The 18,714-nt window shown below is 52.6% G+C and overlaps 3 protein-coding genes across 47 annotated transcripts in view; 1 reads left to right on the top strand and 2 right to left on the bottom strand.

Moving 5' to 3' along the window:
• Window positions 1-10,839, top strand: part of PHF20 (PHD finger protein 20) — a 65,633-nt gene extending 54,794 nt beyond the window's left edge. For all 40 annotated transcript variants that reach the window (XM_025142365.3, XM_040650864.2, XM_046902968.1 and 37 more), the window contains 4 exons: window positions 2,271-2,466; window positions 4,765-5,164; window positions 6,522-6,705; window positions 8,278-10,839. In XM_025142365.3, coding sequence (XP_024998133.1) covers window positions 2,271-2,466; window positions 4,765-5,164; window positions 6,522-6,705; window positions 8,278-8,420 — 923 coding nt within the window. In that variant the 3' untranslated portion in view covers window positions 8,421-10,839. The remainder of the gene's footprint in view (window positions 1-2,270; window positions 2,467-4,764; window positions 5,165-6,521; window positions 6,706-8,277) is intronic.
• A 707-nt stretch (window positions 10,840-11,546) lies between these two features.
• Window positions 11,547-15,676, bottom strand: SLA2 (Src like adaptor 2). Of its 2 annotated transcripts, none has more exons than XM_003642446.6 (7): window positions 14,748-15,676; window positions 13,949-14,195; window positions 13,762-13,848; window positions 13,354-13,457; window positions 12,466-12,615; window positions 12,257-12,383; window positions 11,547-12,182 (listed from the first exon to the last, which is right to left on the bottom strand). In XM_003642446.6, exons 2-7 carry the CDS (start codon window positions 14,134-14,136, stop codon window positions 12,017-12,019), a joined length of 822 nt encoding a protein of 273 aa, XP_003642494.4. In that variant the 5' UTR covers window positions 14,137-14,195; window positions 14,748-15,676; the 3' UTR covers window positions 11,547-12,016. The 2 variants fall into 2 exon arrangements, with proteins under 2 accessions (XP_003642494.4, XP_046758929.1); XM_046902973.1 differs by having other exon boundaries at window positions 14,281-14,783.
• A 1,086-nt stretch (window positions 15,677-16,762) lies between these two features.
• LOC107057310 (protein NDRG3) overlaps window positions 16,763-18,714 on the bottom strand; it is a 66,645-nt gene continuing 64,693 nt past the window's right edge. For all 5 annotated transcript variants that reach the window (XM_025142367.3, XM_025142369.3, XM_046902972.1 and 2 more), the window contains one exon: window positions 16,763-18,290. In XM_025142367.3, coding sequence (XP_024998135.1) covers window positions 18,112-18,290 — 179 coding nt within the window. In that variant the 3' untranslated portion in view covers window positions 16,763-18,111. The remainder of the gene's footprint in view (window positions 18,291-18,714) is intronic.

The following is an 18,714-nucleotide window of genomic DNA, read 5'->3' as shown; positions in this document are numbered from 1 at the left end:
CCTAAAAACATAACTGTCATTTTAGACTCTTTAAGCCAGGTAGGATTTTTAAGTGATTTCTGTTCAGATAACATTTACTCTTGCTTAAACGTAATGAAAATATTGCTTGTTATATGGCAGTTGCTTTCTAGGAATAGGAAGCGTAAGTTGTTAGAAATCTCTCTATCTCGTTAGTGCATTTACACAGGAAGAGAGAGAACTTTATGTCCACAAGTACACCCTCAAGCAAACGATGCCATGAATAGGCTTTGGTTGGGTGGAATCATAGAAGTGCCTGGATTGGAAGGGACCTTTAAGACCATTGAGCTTCAGCCCCTCTGCTGTGGGCTGACTGCCCAGGGCATCATCCAGCCTGGCCTTGAATACCCCCAGGGATGGGGATCCCACAGTGTTCTGGGCAGCAGTGCCAGAGCCTCACCAGCCTCTAAATAATTAATTTTCTCCTCACTTTTAATTTAAATCTCTCCTCTTTTAGTTTAAAGCCACCTCTCTTGTCCTGTCACTATCAGACTGCATAAACAGGAGGGAGGCTGACTTCTTATAAGCTCACCTTGAGTACTAGAAGAGGCTGCACTGAGGTCTCCCAGAGCCCTCTCTTCTCTGGGCAGAACACCCCCACCTCCCTCAGACTTCTCCATAGCAGAAGTGCTCCAGCCCTCTGAACATCTTCGTGGCCTTTTCTGGACCCACTTCAGCTGATCCACATCTTTCTTGTGCCGGCGGCCCCAGCGCTGGACACAGCACTGCAGGCAGGCTGTCACAGGGGCAGAGCAGAGGGTACAATTCCCTCCCTGCCTTCTGTTCCCCTCCGTTGCTGCAGCCCAGGCTGCGGTTGGCCTTCAGGCCTGTGAGCGTCCACTGCTGGCGCGTGTCTGGCTTTTCATCCACCAGGACAGAGCAGGTAGCCTCCATGCTCCTCAGATAACCATGAATTTTAAAACTCAGGGGTTTATTATTGTTGATTGAAGTGCATTTGCAGCTGGGAGCCTTCCTGATGCAAAAATAAACATGGGATTTCTGGAAAATGAGGCCTTTTGGAGATGTTGCCTCCAGGCATCCATTACTGTCCTATGCTGCTCAGTGGCTGCGTGCTCACAAGCATGCTCTTTGGATTTGTCTTTGAGGCAGAGATCTGGGAGTGAATGTAGGTTTCCTTTATGTCCATGGATCTATATATCAGACATGATATGGAAACAATTTTGTTGCTATTTTTAATCACCTTCCAAAAGAGATGTAAACAACTATGAGTAATTTCTCATTAGGGTGTCCAGAGAGTTTTGTTTCACTGTGCCCAAGGTAGCAGCATGGCCAGTGATGCTCCTGGTGGGCAGGCAGTACAATCCCCTGTTTCATCCTGCTGCCTACTGACTCTTTATTTTTTCAACAAACTGCTGACTGCTGCCATTTTCTAATGAATGTTAACCCACTTGTACTGGAGACTTGTGTGCATATGGTTCTGCCCTGTGCTCCTGTAACATCTCTGGCTTTGTAGGTGCTGTGGCTGGAGCAGTGAATGGGATGTTCTCAGGGCACTGAACTGTCACCTGAGAACATCTTCTGCAGCAGCACAGTGCAGAGGGGGGGGGAGGTTGGGCTCCCGTTGGTTTTCTTTATTTTCATTTTTAGTTACTTGTTTCTTGTAACTTCATAAGTTTACCAAGTTTCACTCTTCTCTTAATAACTTTTTTGCTCTTCTTCAGTCTCTTACACATGCACTTGCCATTTAACTGTTTCATTTCAGCTGTTGTTGATGATCTGTCCTTTTAAGCTGGAATTAACATTATTAATAGTTTAATATTGGCAAATTCTTCACCAACGCATCAGTGATTCCTTTGAAATTTACATTTGAGTGACTGTATTAATATGTGCATAAAACCAGTAAAGAAAGGCCAATTGTCTCTCGTGGCATTTCTGTCTGCAGAGCTTTATCCAGGCTGGTTTTAATTATAATCAGGGGTACCCCGCTACAATCATACATTTCTCTGTACATCAGCTGCATGTGCTTGTTGTGGATGTCCTGTGGGAATCAGGGTCTGAATGCCCCTGGCTTTTACAGCTGGGCCAAGATTTTCTTGACCAAGGTTCCATTTCACTTTCCACTTACAAGTTCTTACGCCTCCAGAGTTTTGTCTGCTGTCATAAGATCGTTATTAGTGCTACTGATAAGATCTAGTAAGCTGCTGCAAGACAGATAATCACAGTTGCTGCCAGTAATGTTAATGTTCTGTAGTTAATGCTGTATTTTAACACACTCATTACTGTTGCTTTAGGTCAGAGGTCCAGCTTAAAGTACTGGTATGAGAAGGAGTGGTTGAGTAATGGCCACATGCATGGCTTAGCGTTCTTGGAAGAAAATTACTCCCACCAGAATGCCAAGAAGATAGTAGCCACTCACCAGCTTCTTGGCGATGTGCAGAGAGTGATAGAAGTACTGCATGGACTGCAGCTGAAGATGAGCATATTGAAGTAAGCAGTGTTTAAGTACCAGTTGACATGTTCTCAATGTGAATTAAATTTCAAGTAGTAGAAAAATAGCAAGAAATTCAGACTGACTTTTGTGTTTCTCTGCAGATGTATGTCACCATAGTTTGAATTACTAATGTTGTCTTGGATAAGTGTGGTGGGGAGTGTAAACTGACTGTGAAGAAGACTTGGGAAAACAAGAAGAAAAAACTAACAGCAGCTTTTCCTAAAGCACCGAAATAGAGCAGTAGCAATTAGAGCACTGTGTGTAACCATGACAGTGTTCTTATAATGCTTACCTTCTCTATCCAGTAATTTCAAATCTTAGCTGTTTGAGCAGAAATCATGTGTCTTCTTTCAGCATAGTTTGTTGCCCTGTAGAGGAAAAGCAGTTGGACCTTCAGCAACCTGTACTATCTCAGTTCTGTGCTAGGCATGCTAGGGACGTGGTATGCTATGGTATGCTAGGAACAAAACAAAACAAAAAATAGCACCAACGTTGTTCACAATCCCTGTAGAAATCAGTAGTTTTCTGTGTGAGGTCACCCTTGGTTCTGATGACTAAGAGGTTTTTTTCTAATCTACATCTAGCAGTTTCAAATGGATCAAATAACGTTTATAATTTATTCATTGATAATTTGCTCAACAGCAGCTGTTTGGAAAAGAAAGCTTGCAGTGTTTCCAGCTCTCTGTAGTGTTTTTTTTTTCTCAAGTTTAATCTGTGGTGTTGCAGTAATGTCACTGGCAGTGTTTGGAATGCTTAAAGCACCTTAAAGAAGGTGCCACTTGTAATGTGAGGTCTTCCTTTTCTGCTGAGGTGTCCTTAAGTCAGATCTGGAAGTTTGTCCTTTATCCTGGGGTGACTGGAATGTAAATATCCTAAGACCAGTCCTTAAGCCTTTTCTTCTTAAATAGCAGTGCCTTAGACTGTGATTTTCAGTTGTCGATTGAGATTTGCCTCATGTTGTGGTCCACAGCACTGGACGGGTATGGTTGTTACAGGCTTTGTTCGCTTTTCCCCTCCCACCCTGAAGTTGTTGTATGCTGTGTTCCTTGTTGGAGACTGCAGCCCCAGTTTTTTGATATCATATAAATCAAAGTGGATTTAAAAAAAAATACTGAATTAGAAGAATGGTTATACTGCTGATGCAGATCTGCAGTCTGCAAGAGAGATGATCTCACAGTCATGAGGAGAGTGTTGCTCAGTATTTCAAGCAGGTTGGATGGGATCAGAGGCACTGTGGCAGGTTTCGTGCCAGCCCTCAGAAGGGAGCTTAGGCATTCAGCATGGGAGCACCCACACTTGTGTAGCTGCCGTGTCATCTGCCAGTGCTCTGCCTTGTGCAAAGGATCCCTTGCTGCTTTGCTCCACAGAGAATGCCTTAAGTGTAGAATGTCTGGAGCTGGAGCAGAAAGCTCTGATGAGTGAGCACTTGGCTTTGCCTTTTCTAGAAGTGCATTCATGATACCTCACCAAGGGTGTGAAGGGTGTGACAACAAACAAATGTTGTTTGTTATACGTATGTAATAACTGATAGTTACAGTTGTCCCTGCTGCTGGAATAAATATCGCTCAAGAGATATTCCATATTAGTCAACTTGAAAACAAGGAAAATGAGAATTTTTATAAAGGGCAACTGGAGGGACTGTGACATGTTGGCATATCAAGTGGTACTTCTCCCAGTAGTAAAGCTCCCAAGGGAGTTTTAAGGGAAGTTAGATGTGAAGGAACTAATGAAGTACTACTACACCCACCCCAAGTCTGCCACTGTTGTTATTAAAGGGTTATACAAAAGCAGTGGATTGAATTCTGAAGCTTATCTGGTGAGAGCTGCAGGCAAAAATCTGAAAGTGAGTGATTGGAGGGGGGTCTTCTTGCTTCACTGGTATAGAAATACACTTTATATTAATGGATATATTTTAATTTGAGCATAGTTGACTTACCTGTTGAAAATACTTCTAAAGCTGTCACCATGAAAATGGGTTAATGCTGTTATCAAATTACACATTCACATCTTTGAAGTTTAGTCTTCACCTTTTCCTTAATGCCAGCACTTGGTTCATGTGCCATGTCAGAGAAATGAAAATAATGAACCTAACAGAGCACTGTAGGATGAGGCAGAGTGGAGGTCAGGGAAATTATCTTATTTCAACTTATTTGTGTGTTTCTGTTGATGCTGATGACCAAAGTGTGTAGTATTGCAAATGTTCTTGCTTGATTTCTTTACATGGTAATACAGCCTACTCTAGTCATTTTAAGTTTAAATTTGGTGAATGTCTGACTTCTTTTATGTTTGAACAGAAATAAAGAACATCCTGACCTAAAGCTCTGGTGTCATCCATGGAAGCACATTACGGTGGATGAAAAAATCCATACGAAACACATCATTCACATTGAAGAAAACTGTTGCAAAGAAGAGACAACAAGTTATAGAACTTGGAATGGGACAGCTGAGAAACCCTCAGCCATTCCTTCTGTGGAGGAATCTTACATCACGAGTGAACACTGTTACCAGAAACCTCGGGCCTACTACCCTGCTATAGAGCAGAGGCTGGTGGTGGAAACGAGAGGCTCAGCCATGGATGAGGGTGTAAATAGAATAAGGGAAAATGGGGATGACGTCCTGTCGGAGAGGCTCGGGTGGAATCTGGACCGAGAAATATGTAAAATGGAAAATGAATCCAAACACAATTACTCCAAGGTATTTATATTAAAATAACCCTCTCTGCAGAGAGAATGTGTTTGTCTGGCAAAGTGCAGAACTCATTAGCCCTTTTAATGGTATTTAATTTGTGTTTACTTTTTTTCCCGTCACGATGCTAAATTTAGGTTGCTGGTGCACATTTAAGTAATGGATGTGATCATCTCCATCATTTCATCCTGAAAGTTGACTTCTGGGTTTTAAATCATCTGTACAGTCTGTGGAATGTGCACTGTGGTCTACCAGCACTTTGTTGTTCCTTACTTGTCTGCGTTAGACAGTACGGATAAACACTAGGGAGAGAGCAGGGCAAGCACGTATGGTACTCTCAAACACACTGCTATTGCAGCTTTTGGTTATTACCAGCTTGTTCTTGCATTTATTTAATAGCTACTTTAATTAAATTGATTCCACATGCTTGAGGCAACATCTAAATAAGTAACCTGAAGTGATGGTTAGGAATAATTATCACTGAATAGTTCAGTTCTTTTCCTACTGAAGCACTCTAGTTTTCTGCTTTTAACAGTCAGTTCTCAATTTCAGCTCCATCAGGTCTGGCAAACTTGTAGCAGAGGCTTCTTTAGATTGCAGTGGACAGATTGGCTTCTGTCAGGGGCTGTCAGGTCATGAAGTATGGTCTGACAAATGTTGGAAGGCCTCAGGAGAAGTACTGACCTCCACGTCTTTTGGATGAGAATGCTGTTCAACTTTTATTTTATTTCAAAAGGACTCGTAAATTGTGTTCTGATTTCTCTGTCAAATTCATAGGGATGGCTTTCAGTTTCCCAGAAAGACATGTGTTTCAGTGTTTTGATCTCTTGACAGTCTTTCTCTAAATCCTGTCACAATTCAGAATAATGATGGAAGAAAGCATGGGAAGAATGATCTGCTGACACAGTGCAGTCAGGTTCTGTAAGTTGTCTAGGTGCTTTGATGGAAGTTACAGAAGAATTGAGATTAGATTCCTTAAGGAAGAGCCCCTCGCTGTAGCACAGCTTGCTTTTTGCTTGGTTGCTGTTGTGTTTAAAGGAAAATTTGTGATGTTCTCCTGGACACACAGGTTTAGTGCAGTGTTTTCCTGTTTGCAGGAAGCGAGCTGCGGGTGTCATTTACAGCTCAGTGTTACCTATCAGAATAAGGTGCTGCAGAGACGAGGTCTTAGCAAAACAACTGTGAGGATCTGTTGTTGATCTGCTTTTGCCCAAACTGCCTTCACATTTCTATATTCTTTTTTGTGTCTCTGTCGCCTGCTAGCCTTAAATTTGTGAAGCCATTAGCTTAGGTCACTGTGGTGGCTCAGGCTGCCTCACCAGTTCTGCATCACTGTTACAAATACTGACATTTGTATTTCTGCTAGGTAAGAGAGCCTGCGTCTAAGAAAGCCTCTCCAGAGGAAGCTATTGAAATGAAACTGCTGGAAAAGGACAAAGAAGGAGTTGTGAACTCACAGCTGCAGTGGCAGCTTAATCTTTTAGCTCATGTGGAATCTCTGCAAGATGAAGTCATACACAGAATGGATTTCATTGAGAAGGAGCTAGATGGTAGGTAGCATTTTTCTGTTTAAAAAAATAACTGCATTTTGTCCCACTCAAATAATACTGCTATTCAAAACACGCTGGCTGTAGATTTACTTCTGCAGACCTTCAGAGTGATGAGCATTAAGCTGTGAGATGTACTGTATTTAGTAATAGAAAGCAGACACTCGTGGTACCTGGAAGGTTTAAAAACAAAATTGAAGAACAAATTAATACCATGAAGAATTTAATTCAAATTAAAAAATCCTGCTTACATCATCTCTGAATACTTGCATCAGATGATGTCATGGAACATCTTTCATATCGTGGTTTTGTTGTCATTTTCCATAGTGCTTCTGTGTCTCTGAGCTTTGCTGTTCTTTGGGGCTTTGTGGATCTCATCCAGTAATTCTTTGAACAGCTAGAAGCTAGATCTTCTGAACCATTGGTGAAGGGCGAATGGTTGGACTGGATGATCCTGTGGGTCTTTTCCAACCTTAGCGATTATGAGTCTGTGATTCAGGGCCCTGTCTTTACTTCTTGCCAGGCCCATATTCCTTGAGATCTTGAAGTCCACCACACCATGGTCACTGCAGCCCAGACAAACTCTAATCTGAACCTCCTTAATGATTTATTTTACATTGGTGAGCCCCGGATCTAGTAGTGCTTCGGCACTGGTTGATCTGTCCAATACCTGGACCAGGAGGTTATCCTCAGCACACCCCGGGAGTCTCCTGGATTGCTTGCAGTCCACTGTGCTGTTTTTTCAGTAGAGGCACCAGGTGGTTGAAATCTCTCATTGAGATGAGAGACTGCAAAAGTGTGATGCCTATTTTAGCTGGAGGAAGAAGGCTTCATCCACAGGCTCTGTCTGATCAGTTGCCCGTAGTACACCCGACTGCCAGATGTCCCTTCTTTGAGCTCCTGGTTTTTAACCCGCAAACTCTTGACCTGAGCATGACTGTTGCTCAGAGGCAGCTCTTTGCAGTCTTTCCACCTCTTAGCATGGAGGGCAGCTCCCTTGCCCCTCCTGCCCTGCCTTTCTCTTCTGTGAAGCTTGTAGCCCTCCATCTTGGTGCCCCAGCTGTGCAGTTTGTCCCACCATGTTTCTGTGATAGCAGTTGTGTCATCGCTTGCTGATTGTGCCGTGGCTTCCAACCCCTCCTGCCCTGGGTGCTCCTTGATTTCAGGACCTGCCTTGCACACCACGTCCCCTGCTTCCCTGCAGAAGGTGCCTGCACTGGAGCTGATTGCCTGAGATTGCAGTTATTTATTTTACCAGTCAGTTCTTTTAAGATCCCATCTTAAGGCATTCCAATAGTCTGACCTTCCTAGCACCGTGTGGTGTTGCCTCTCACTACTTTCTCCTGGGAACGTCTGGGTTTTGTCCTTTAAAACTTCCCCTAAAAGTTGATTTGGTTGTTCAGTGTCCAAAGCTCTTCCTAATGATGGATAGCAGTCACTTTCTGGTATCTCACAGCGCTGTTAAATCTTTGCCTGCGTTTCTCGAGATTGACAATGGATGTAAAGAGCTCGTTCTGTGGCTCAGAGAGGTTTGTCTGAAAACTGAAGGAGTGCCCGTTCTGTTTCCCTTGGCAGTTTTGGAGAGCTGGCTGGATTACACGGGGGAGTTGGAGCCGCCTGAGCCGCTTGCCCGCCTCCCACAGCTCAAGCACTGCATAAAGCAGCTGATCACGGACCTCAGCAAGGTGCAGCAGATCGCGCTGTGCTGCTCCACGTGAGGCCGGAGGGCGCTGGGACTGTTACAAAGCGCGGCGTTGGAGCGTCGGACGTGGAGAGCTCTGTGTATTTAAAGGAAAGTAGCATGCTGGCTGCATGTGATGCTGATTGACTTCAGGGATTTGTGAAGAGGCGCTGTTCAAAGAACGGCCAAAAGGTTATTTTATCTCATAATTCCAGGGTTATTGGGCAATTGTAACAATATGGAAGAGGTTAAAACGGTTGTCTTCAGAGGTTGGGTGTCGGTGGATTACATTATACTCCAGTTTTCACTCCGTACAGGTTGCTCGTGGAAGCAGCAGACTTCTCGTAATTAAATTGACTCAAGTTGTGCCACTTGAAGAACAGAGTTCTAAGAGCCAAAAATGTGCAGTTGACAGAGGTTGTAGATAACTTTGCATAGTTTCAGTGACGTGTGTCATGTTTTGTTCCTTCCGGTTTATGCGTAATGCACACGGTATTTAATCATTAGGAAATGTAATAACGTTTTTCAGACCTAGTAAGTGTGAGTGCCCGGCTCCCAGCTACGGGCTGCCACGTGGGGGGCTGCCAGGAGCCCAACCCACGGCTGTCAGTGGGCGGTGCAGCAGAAGGCCGCAGTGCACTGCACTCACATTCGGGATTAATGATTGTTTCACATACTGACCGTGTCACTCACACAGTGCTGGGGCTGACCCTCCTGCTGAGCTCCATGCCGTGGGGCTGTGGGGCTGTGCTGCTCTGCAGTGGGGTGAGGGCTGCAGTGGGCGCCGTGCGGCCTTCTCCCGTTTGTTAATAGTTGCCATTCCGGTTCTGTTTTTGAAATGTAGACTTTTTTCCAACACTCGGGACGTGTTCATTGTAAAGACTTACTATGAATGTGTGGTTTTGGGAATCAGTTTGTTTTATATTTGTGTAAATAAAGCCTCGAGATCTATGCATGAGGTACTGTCCTGAGAGGCAGTGAGTGGGTTGTTACCTTAACGGTGTGTGTTCACGAGTTCCCTTTTCTATCTTACGTTTAAATGTCCTGGTTTGTATTGCTCTGTGAAGCAAGGTGAAGGCGCTGCGTGGATTCAGGTGCGTTATGCAGTCCTTGAAGCAGTGCTGTGCTGTATCAGAGGCATCCAGAGCCTTTCTGCGGTGGATGAGTGCTCCGTCAGCAGCACTGCAGCTCCACTTTCCTTCCCTAACACAACTGGGGTCACCGTACAGAGTGGTGAAGGTGTTTTTCCATGGAGAGGGCATCCTGAAAGAGCTGTGTTGTGTGATGGTGCCACTGAGGGTGGGATTGAAGCTGCGCTGAGCCCTTCCTGCTCATTTACTGCAAACGGTAATGATTTACTATAGAAACTCCTACAGTAATAATTTTAACTTAATGTTATCTACACAGGGAATGTTATAATCAGTCCCTGCAGAAGATGAAGTCATAGGGCTCCTCTAGGTAGTTACTGTGGCTTTGTGCAAAGAGTCATTTCAGGGAATAATTAGTCTCTGTTTCACAGTACGAGTTGGTACATAATGAGCACAGCGTACACACAGCAGAAGAATGAACTTCTCTGTAACACGGTTGGAATAAAGCTTACGTGGCACTGAAGTCCCACTTCACCCTCTGAAGATGAGCGCAGTGCTGGGCCGTCTCACTGCTGTGACCCCTGGCTCACAGCAGCCATAGGGCAAGGCAGCCCAGCAGCACGGCGTGGGCAGGAGGGCTGCGGGCAGCTGTGAGGGTGTGGGGCTGCGGGGTGAAGGGCTGGGAAGGGGAACCCTATTTGAGACGTGCAGCGGGTGCGCCCACGGGGTCTGGTGGGATGAGCATCCCTGCAGCCCCACGGCTGTGCTTGGGGGCGTGGGGGCAGTGCCTGAGCTGACCGTTCTCCTGGGAGCTGAACTTCTTTCCCAGCAGTGCTTTTTGTGCGTCCATTGCGAGTGTTGGCTGTGCCGGTTGGTTTTTGCTCAGGGCAGTACTGAGGAGATGGGGGAGGAGAGGGCTGTTGTGATGGGTGCGCGAGGCGGCAGATCCTGGGCTGGTTCTCCTGTAGCGCAGCCAGGGAAGAAGCCCTCGCAGGCGGTGACTGAAAGTATTTATTTAAAGTAGACTAGCATTTCTCACGTTCAGGAAAGGTTCTTTATTGTGCTTTGGATTCATTTTGTCCCTGTTTCTGTAAGTTTCCACATTGTTATTTCGTAGCCTGGGCCAACCGTTGGGTCTGGCAGGTCACTTTTGTGTTCTTTAAATCACTGGTAAGTGAATGCAACATGGAGCCTTGATGAAATGAGCAAACATTGCACTCTGGATACGTATTTGTCTTTGTTTATGCACTATTAGAACTGAGGGCGCTGTAAATAGGATTTTGCTTTGGAGCAATATTTGCAAAACTTGAAAACTTCTGTATCTTGGTGTTTGGAACAAATAAATAGGTTTTTGTTGGTTAAGTCTTAGCGACGTCTTTGTTTCAATTAATGATTCAATAAAATAACTTCGGGTTTGCGTCTGTGGTCAAAACTGCTCAAATCACATCTGGAAGGCCTGGCGCCGCTGTGTGAATGATGAGCAGTGCGCGGTGACACCTCCTCTGCCCCCAGCGTTTCATTTGGGTATTTCAGACCGGGGGGAGAAGGGGGGGGGGGAGGGGTTTGAGATCTCTTGCCCCATCAGCAGCAGATAGGGGGCAAAGGGGGGCGGAGCTGAGCGGGACCTCTGGGCAGCCCCCAGCTGTGGTTGCACCTGGGGAACCGAGAGAGTGCACTGGGGCTGCCCGAGCCCAGCAGTGAGACATGAAAATGGAGAGAGCCGAGCGTGTCGGGGGCAGGAAACGGGTCGGGGGCTGCCACAGCAGCCTCTGTGAGCTCGGGAAGGGATGAGCAGGGGTTTCCAGGCTTTGTGCCACCACTGTGCACAATGAGGAGCTGCGGTCTGGGGGGGGTTTGGCGCATCCATGCTGCTGCTGGGGGGTTTGGTGTGGCGCTGCTGAGCTGTCCGTTCTCCTGCATGGTCCTCAAATTGGCTCAGTCCTCCCATTGAACCTCGGTTATAGCAAAGGCTGCCTGAGCTGCAGGGCTGCTCCATGTGCCTCAGCATGGCTGTGCTGAAGTTACCCCCCCTTCCCCATAACCCTTAATTAAGGCATTGCAAACAGGTGTTGCTGTATGTTCTTGCAAGATCCCGTTTAATGGATGACTTAAAGCTTTAAACCTGTCTCTGTGGGGTGGGGCAGGGCTGCTCCTGTCATGCTGAGGGGCTCTGGGGGGCCCAGGCTCTGTGCTGTGCAGAGCTCCACGTGTATATGCTGTGGGGCCTGGAGCTGTGAGGCTGTGCCTCTGTGTGGGCTCAGCCTGCAGCCCTGGGCTCTACCCCAGCTCATGGAGCAGCTGCACCACTGCCAGCATGGCTGCTGCCTTATGTGCCCTCACTGCAGGGCCACGGCCTCTGCCCTCTGGGTGCTGCTCAGGGCCCAGCAGCCCACAGTGGGGAGTGCTGGGGCTGGGAGGAGAGCCCTGGTGCAGCCTGAGGTGGGGTGTGTGTGTGCTGGAGGGGCCGTGGGCCATGGAGCATGAGCCTGACTGTGAGTAGGCCTGGGTGCCCATCCCCGGGGCTGTGGCCAGGGGGGCTGTGCCCTCAGCTGCTCTTTGCCCCCTTCCCCATAGGTCCCATCTCTGGGACTGTGCCGTCTGTCAGCAGCAGATAGGAGCTGATGGCTTCCCGCAGGCCCAGGCTGATGGGGGAGTCCTCCTCCTCCTTCTCCTTCCCTGGCGGTGGCACAGCCTCTGAGAGCAGGACGGAGCTGTGGGGCAGACGGGACGGTCAGCATGCAGAGCCCGGCCCCAGGGGGACCATGGACCCCACAGCTGCCCACACCTGTCAATTTTGTCCCAGTTGAGCGTTGGCTTCTTCACCACGGCGGGCCGGACCGGGGCTGGCACTGCCTTTGCCACCTCCGTGGTGCAGGGCTCCCTGAGGGTGCAGCACAGACCCTCCCCACACTCTGCGTGGGGACGGCAGCGTCAGCGTGGTGCTGCACCGACCTGCGGGCACCATGGCCGGCGCTGACCTCTGCCGCTCCTTACCGCTGTAGTGGTCCACGAGGTCGTGCAGGCTGGGGAAGGTGAGGCGGGGTGAGATGTAGAGCCAGCCGTTCTCCAGGCGGTGGATGCGGTAATGCGTGACCGCATCCCATGAGGCGAGCTCAGTGCGCCGCACCGACAGCGAGAAACCGCCTGCGGGGATGGGGGGTGCAGTGGGCTGAGCTGCCTGCAGCCCTGCTCAGCCTCCGGCTCCAACATCCTCACTTTTATCAGTGGGAGCGCCCACGTGGCTGCCAGCAGCCTGGTGCCAGCCCACACCATCGGCAGCCCGCCTCAGGGACACGGGGGTGCCCGGATGGGCACAGCACCAGGATGGCAGCAGTGAGAGTGCAGCGTGGCAGAGCTGCCAGGAGAAGGGCCCAGCCTGGGGGGTGCCCGGCAGGGTCCCCTTGTGGTTGCTGTGGGGCTCTGTGCCACGAGCAGGGCCCCTTTCGTCTCTGAGGCTGAGCCTCTGTGCTTAACCAGCAGCTGCAGGAAGCAGGTTTGTTGGTTCGTTGGGGCCCTTTGGTGGAGGAAGAGGTGCAGCAAAGAGCAGAGCAGCGGCAGCAGGAAGCGGCTGTGCAGGGCAGCCCAGTGCCGCCAGGTATGATGGCAGAGCAGCCCCACTCTGGGCCTGGCTCTTGGCACATGGCATGGAGGGGCTGGGAAACCCCTTACACTGAGGAGGGGGCACAGGGATGGGCCCTGGCAGCACCGTGCACGGATTCTGGGGTGTTCTCGGGGGCTCAGCTCTGTCCTGCATGCAATTGCGCTGCTGGATGCTGCTGCCCTGTCCTGTCCCACTCCATCCCACAGACGATGCCTGTGCCCAATCCCACTCACCCTGTGGCTGCCTGTCCCAACCCCCCAGCGCTGCGGGGCCGCGCTCACCTCTCCGGGTCTGACTCTCACGGATCAGAAAGGCTCCACTGTGGTTGCCCGGCTGCAGCAGCAGCTCCTCCGCTTTCTGCCGGCTGACACCCTCATACAGCCACCTGCGCAGCAGTGGGCGGCGTCAGGGCTGCCGTACCTCCTGTCCCGGGGATGGGGGCAGAGACAGGCAGGTGGCCCCGCCGAAGCGCCCATGGGCCGTGCAGCACCAGGCCTCAGGTGGGGGGAGGTGGGACTGGGACACCACTGCCACGTCCCTGAGCTCAGCTCCAGTGCCAGCAATGGGCCTGGAGGCGCAGGTGCGGCGGCTGCGGTTTGTCCTTGGGACAATCCCCGAGTTTGGGGTGTCCCGGCTGAGCCCCACCACCCCCAGCTCTGCCCCCCACGTCACCCTGGGCTGACACCCACCTGTGCCGCACTTTGGCTACGCAGCTGCTGGGGATGAGGCACTCCTTGCCGGACACCTGGGATGCCACGAGCCACCACTCCCCGTCCCTGCGGGGAAGGGGGACGCGATGTCGTGCGGCTGTGGGGGAGGGGATCCCCGTGGACACGGGGACGGGTGCCAGCAGTGCCCGCTCGGTGCGGGACTTACTCAGAGAGGACACGGAGCTGCTCGCCCATCCTCAGCACAGCGGCTGCGCCTTCGCCAGAGGGGAAATCACACAGCGCCAGCGCCTGGAATCCTCCCGAGGCTGCCAGTGTGGGCAGTGGGGACGGCGCGGGGATGGCGGCCAACGGTGCGGCGCTGAGCGGCTTCTCCCGGCTGGGCAGGATCCCCATCCCGCGCCGCGCTGCGCGGTCAGCACGCAGCCCTGGCCCCCGCCCGTGGGCCCCACCGGCTGGAAGGGAAGGGACAGAGCTCGGCCCGGCCCCGGCTGCACCCGTGGCAGAGGGGCAAAGGGGCCCGGACCCGCAGCCACGCACACCGCCGTGCCCACATCGGGCTGAGGGCCGCGGGCTCCCGTCCCAGGGCAGCGTCAGCGTCCCATCCCCGGCACAGCGGCTCCGAGCCGGGCGGGGCACGCGGAGCCCCGGGACGGGGCTGATCTCCCCCGAGAGCCCTTCGAGGAAACGGCCTCGGCCCCGGGACGGCCCCCAGGGAGCTGCGGCCGCGGCGGGCGGGGAGCCCCGGGGACGGGCGGCCCACGGCCCCGTGCGGAGCCGCGCTCAGCGCTCAGCGCCGCCACCCCCCGCCCCGGTCCCGGGATCCCTGGGACGTTGGGGCGCCCGGAGCTCCGAGCCGCCAGCGCCGAGCGGAGCGGTGCGGCCGTGCTTCCCTTCGGCGCGCGACACCGCGCGTGGGCTCCTCGCCCGTGGGGAGGCGCGGCCGGAGCCGCGCGCGACCCGAGCCCGCACTCCCCGCTGTTACCCACCCGGGCTCACCCGCCTACCTGCCGCTCACGGCCGCCGCCATCGCGCCGGGCTCCTCCGGGCCGGGCGGGCGCCGGGCATCCCGGCGTTTGGGCGCGGGGCCCGCAGCGGTGCGAAGCGACGAGGCCGGGCTCTGCCGGAGCACCTGCGGCTGCGGCGCTTCCTGTGGCTGGCGCGGCGCAGCGCAGCGGGGTTCTCCTTTTCGCTCAGCGCCGCCCCGCCGTGTGCGGGAGTGCCGTCGGCTGCCGCCGGGACACCGCTGCCGCACGGCGCGGCCGCTGGAGAAGCGAAGACGGCTCCCGCTGCTCCCGGCGCCGCTCTCTGCCCCCGGCCGCGCCGCTGCGCTCACATCCTGCCGCCGGTTGCGCTTCTCTGAGTTTCTGGTCGATCGCAAACCGCCGTGTCGGTGTGAAGTGCGCACGGAAAAAGAACAGCGCGTACACGAAAGCGGCCGCCGCTCGGCCTCGCGCCGGCAGAGGGGGGGATGGGGTTTGGGGTTTGGGCCGCTCCGCTCCGCTCCGCTCGGTCAGCGCCGCTGCAGCCCCGGCGGCACACGGGGCCGGGCCGACGGCTGAGCTGACGCGGCAGCGCGTGGCCTCCCGGTGCCGCGACCGGAGAGGCGGAAGGAGGCAGAGAGGGACCCGCGGGTCGGTCCGGGACGCGCCGTGACCCGGGAGCGCTTTGCAGCCGCGGGTCCGGCAAAGGAGAAGGGCTCCGCGCCCACCTCTATCGGTCGCTCCGGGAGTTAAGATAACAGCTGCGTTGGGGGGAAGCAGCTGCCGCGGTCACTCCAACTTCCTCCTTGAAGCCATCGCCAGAGTCGCTGCTGTGCCTTGAAAGCCCCCGGGGACGGCCGTCCTTCCCCACCTCCTGCCCCGCGGCCGCGGCGCTCTCACGGCTTACCCAGAAGGAGAGCGCCCGCCGCACAGACGGAGCGCGCCCGGCCGTCGTCCGCCCCGCGGGCGGCTCAGCCGCAGCACCTCCCGGCTGCCCCCGGCACGGAGCGGTGCCCGGCAGCGCAGAGCCCGGGATGCACCGCTCAGCCCTGCGGCACAGCCGCGCCCTGCAGCAGCCACGGCAACAGAGCTCCCTCCTTCCTCAGCTCCCTTTCAAAATGCCAAAATCTCACCCGTTTGCTCTCCCGGGCTCCGTCCCACCACGCACAGCCCCGCGGGGCGGTTGTTTCCTCGAACTCATTTCGTTGCCGCTTTAATGCTGTGTTTGTGTTCCCTTCGCTCTGTATTTTCACAAGAGAACTCGGGGAGGAATCACTCCTACGTGCCGCTGCCCTCAGTGCAGCTGCCTGGCAGTGCAGCTCCTCCAGCACGCTCAGCACTTGCAATTAGCAGCGATTCATTAATTTCACAGGGCTCGGCCTGCAATGCGCTCCTGCCGTCCCCCGCCCAGACCTCGCGCTCACCCTGCCGGGCAGCTCTTCCTGTCCCTCGCCTTTCAGACAGTTTGTGCTTCTGGAAAACACTGCATCTCAGTGGGAGTTCCCCAGGTGCGAACCGGAGCCCACCCCGGGCAGAGCAGCAGCAGCACTAACCTGAGACCAACAGCTTCACCGCTTCTCAGCCCCACATACTCCCCACGAGCACAAACCGACTGTCATCTTGAGAGCAGAAACTGGATCTGAGAAGCAGAAGATGAACGGCTGTTCTCAGCACTGCTCTGTGCACACCTGGCTGGACACACACGCTGAGCCAGCAGGGCTTACACCGCTTTCTGCAGCACCCTCTGCTTTGTGCAGGCAGCACAACTGCTGAGCAGGGCTGACAGCCCGTGGCACGTAATGCCTTTGGAGGCAACTCCGGGTGGCAAACCGGCAGGAAGATCGGAGTCAGAGCTGGAAGTTCCTCTCTGCACTGAGGCACAAACCGCAGCGATGCCCGCAGAGGTCCCTGCCCGAGGACAGCCCCAGAAGGGCGGCGCTGCTCTGCCAGGAGGGCTGTGCCCCTCACAGGGAATGCCACAGTAACAGAGCCGGCCGCAGCGCAGGCCCTGCCAAGAGAAACAAGGTGAGCAGGCAGGGTAACAATGAAACTCAGTTATAGCTTTATTTAATAACTGGTACAAAGTCCCCCTCAGGCAGAGCCTCCCGGTCCCATTCCCTACCTGAAATGGAGCAGAACGTGAGCGTGACCCGTGGAGGAGCTGCCTCCCACTGAGTCAGGACCGCTCACCTGGTAAGTGCAGATGTTTTGCTCGTCTCTCGAGACCTGCAGCATCCTGACCATTCATCCCTTTTGTCCCATTAACAGCCAGACCCTGGCACACAGCAGGTATTTCCTTCCTGCTCTCTGTGACCCAGACAGATGCAAAAAGGCAGCAGAACTGTGAATTCCACAGAGACAATAAACTGTACCTGCACAAAGGCGTTCGCCACCCGACTGCTGGCCTGAGTCACACGGACACAGCCCACGGCAGTCACTGACATTCACTGGCATTGCTTGAGCCTCAGTGAAGTCCCTGTGCAGACACCCTGCCTGGGGATGGCAGCAGCGAGAGGCAGAACTGGCAGTGCAGGAGATTGGGGCATCTCTGGCTGGCGAGGGGCACTGCTGCCCATTTCACAACCTACTTGATGCTAAACATTCCCCCGTGCCAGGGCAGAACAGTGCCTATGCCTTAACTGCACTCAGCTCCCTGCAGGAGGAGCAGCCTGGAGGCCAGAGCTGCTGCACTTTAATCCCTTGTTTTCTGATGAATAGTGCACCTCGGTTAGCATACGTTCACTTGTTAATTGCTTCGCCCTTTCAGGAGGCTCAGGTAAGAAATCACTCTGCTCTTTCTAAACACACATACAGAGATGAGACCACGACGGTATTTCTGACTGTTGGTTTTCCCACAGCTGCTTGGCATGCCACGAGTCCTGGGAACACAAAGACCTCCCGGTGGGCTCCACGCTCCAGGCACAGCTCTGCCTCCAGTGGCGCGAGCATCACATCATCATGGTCTTGCTTTCCCGTGTCCCACAGATGCCATTCCAACTGCACCACAAGGGTCCTTTAGCAGAAGCACAACTAGAAAGCAATTCTAAAACCTCACAAAGCCACAGAAATTATATATAAATGAACAGGGGAGACAATGGCTGTCATCTGGATTGATATACAGCACAGACAGGAGATGGTATCAGCATGTACAGTAACGTGATTTACTAAGACTGCAGAATGTTAAACGGGTTGTAAAGAGGCTCTGATACCAAGGGCATACAGAAAGGACCAAAGTAATGCCAAGTACAGACTACTAAGGAGGTGGCAGCTCAGATGGGCATGCACAAGTTAGAGAGAACAGTTAATGCCACGTTGTATGAAATGCTAGATTCTGAGTGGGTTCGGTGGGGCGAGTGGAATTGTCTGAATCCAGAAGAGGGATTCCTGCTTAACAGGATACTTCCATGGTTTGAGGTGCATCCTGGAGGTCAATTCCATCTGGGGTTCCAGCACTGCCTTCACCATGGTTGCTGGCGTGAGACCGGCTGCGGATGCTCTCCCCGGAGCCCACGCTGGATGAGGAGTGGGTACGTGAGCGCATCAGCCTGGTCATACTTGCTGCTGGCACTGCAAGAGAGAACATGAGTGGGACTTACAAAAGGAGGAACCTCTCAGGCTCAGAGCAAGTACCACGGTCACCCAAGTATGTGTTGCTGGGTAAGCACGGAAAGAGCTATACCCTCAGGAAGAAAACTCACTCTTCACCGCCAAAATTAAGTCTTTGCACGTCTAAAGCAAGATGTTTAAGGCCCAATTTCAAAAGGTCCAAGGTGAGCAAATGCCAGAAGTGTAACCGATCACTTGCAGGTGCAGTCATGGTGAGTGTGTGCAAACCAAGGCAGCCGTTGTACAAGTGACCTTTTGAAAGTCAGTCTCATCACTCTAGAAAACCACAGAACTGAAATCATGCAACAATCAACAAAATACAAATGAAAGGTGAAAAACCATAGCAAACACATTGTACGATGGATCAGCCTAGCCCAGAGCAGGC

Source organism: Gallus gallus, chromosome 20 (assembly GCF_016699485.2).
Source record: "Gallus gallus isolate bGalGal1 chromosome 20, bGalGal1.mat.broiler.GRCg7b, whole genome shotgun sequence".
Classification (NCBI taxonomy): Eukaryota; Metazoa; Chordata; class Aves; order Galliformes; family Phasianidae; genus Gallus; species Gallus gallus.
The sequence above is the reverse complement of the archived record's forward strand: the minus strand, read 5'-3'. Positions and strand labels throughout refer to the sequence as shown.

Bases quoted from the DNA above. Each gene is read 5' to 3' on its own strand.
- SLA2 (XM_046902973.1), bottom strand. The intron at 13,458-13,761 runs GTGGGTGTCAGC...ACTGCTGCGCAG, and splicing joins GTAGCCAAAGTGCGGCACAG to GTGGCTGTATGAGGGTGTCA. The intron at 12,616-13,353 runs GTGAGCGCGGCC...CCATCCCCGCAG, and splicing joins TGAGAGTCAGACCCGGAGAG to GCGGTTTCTCGCTGTCGGTG.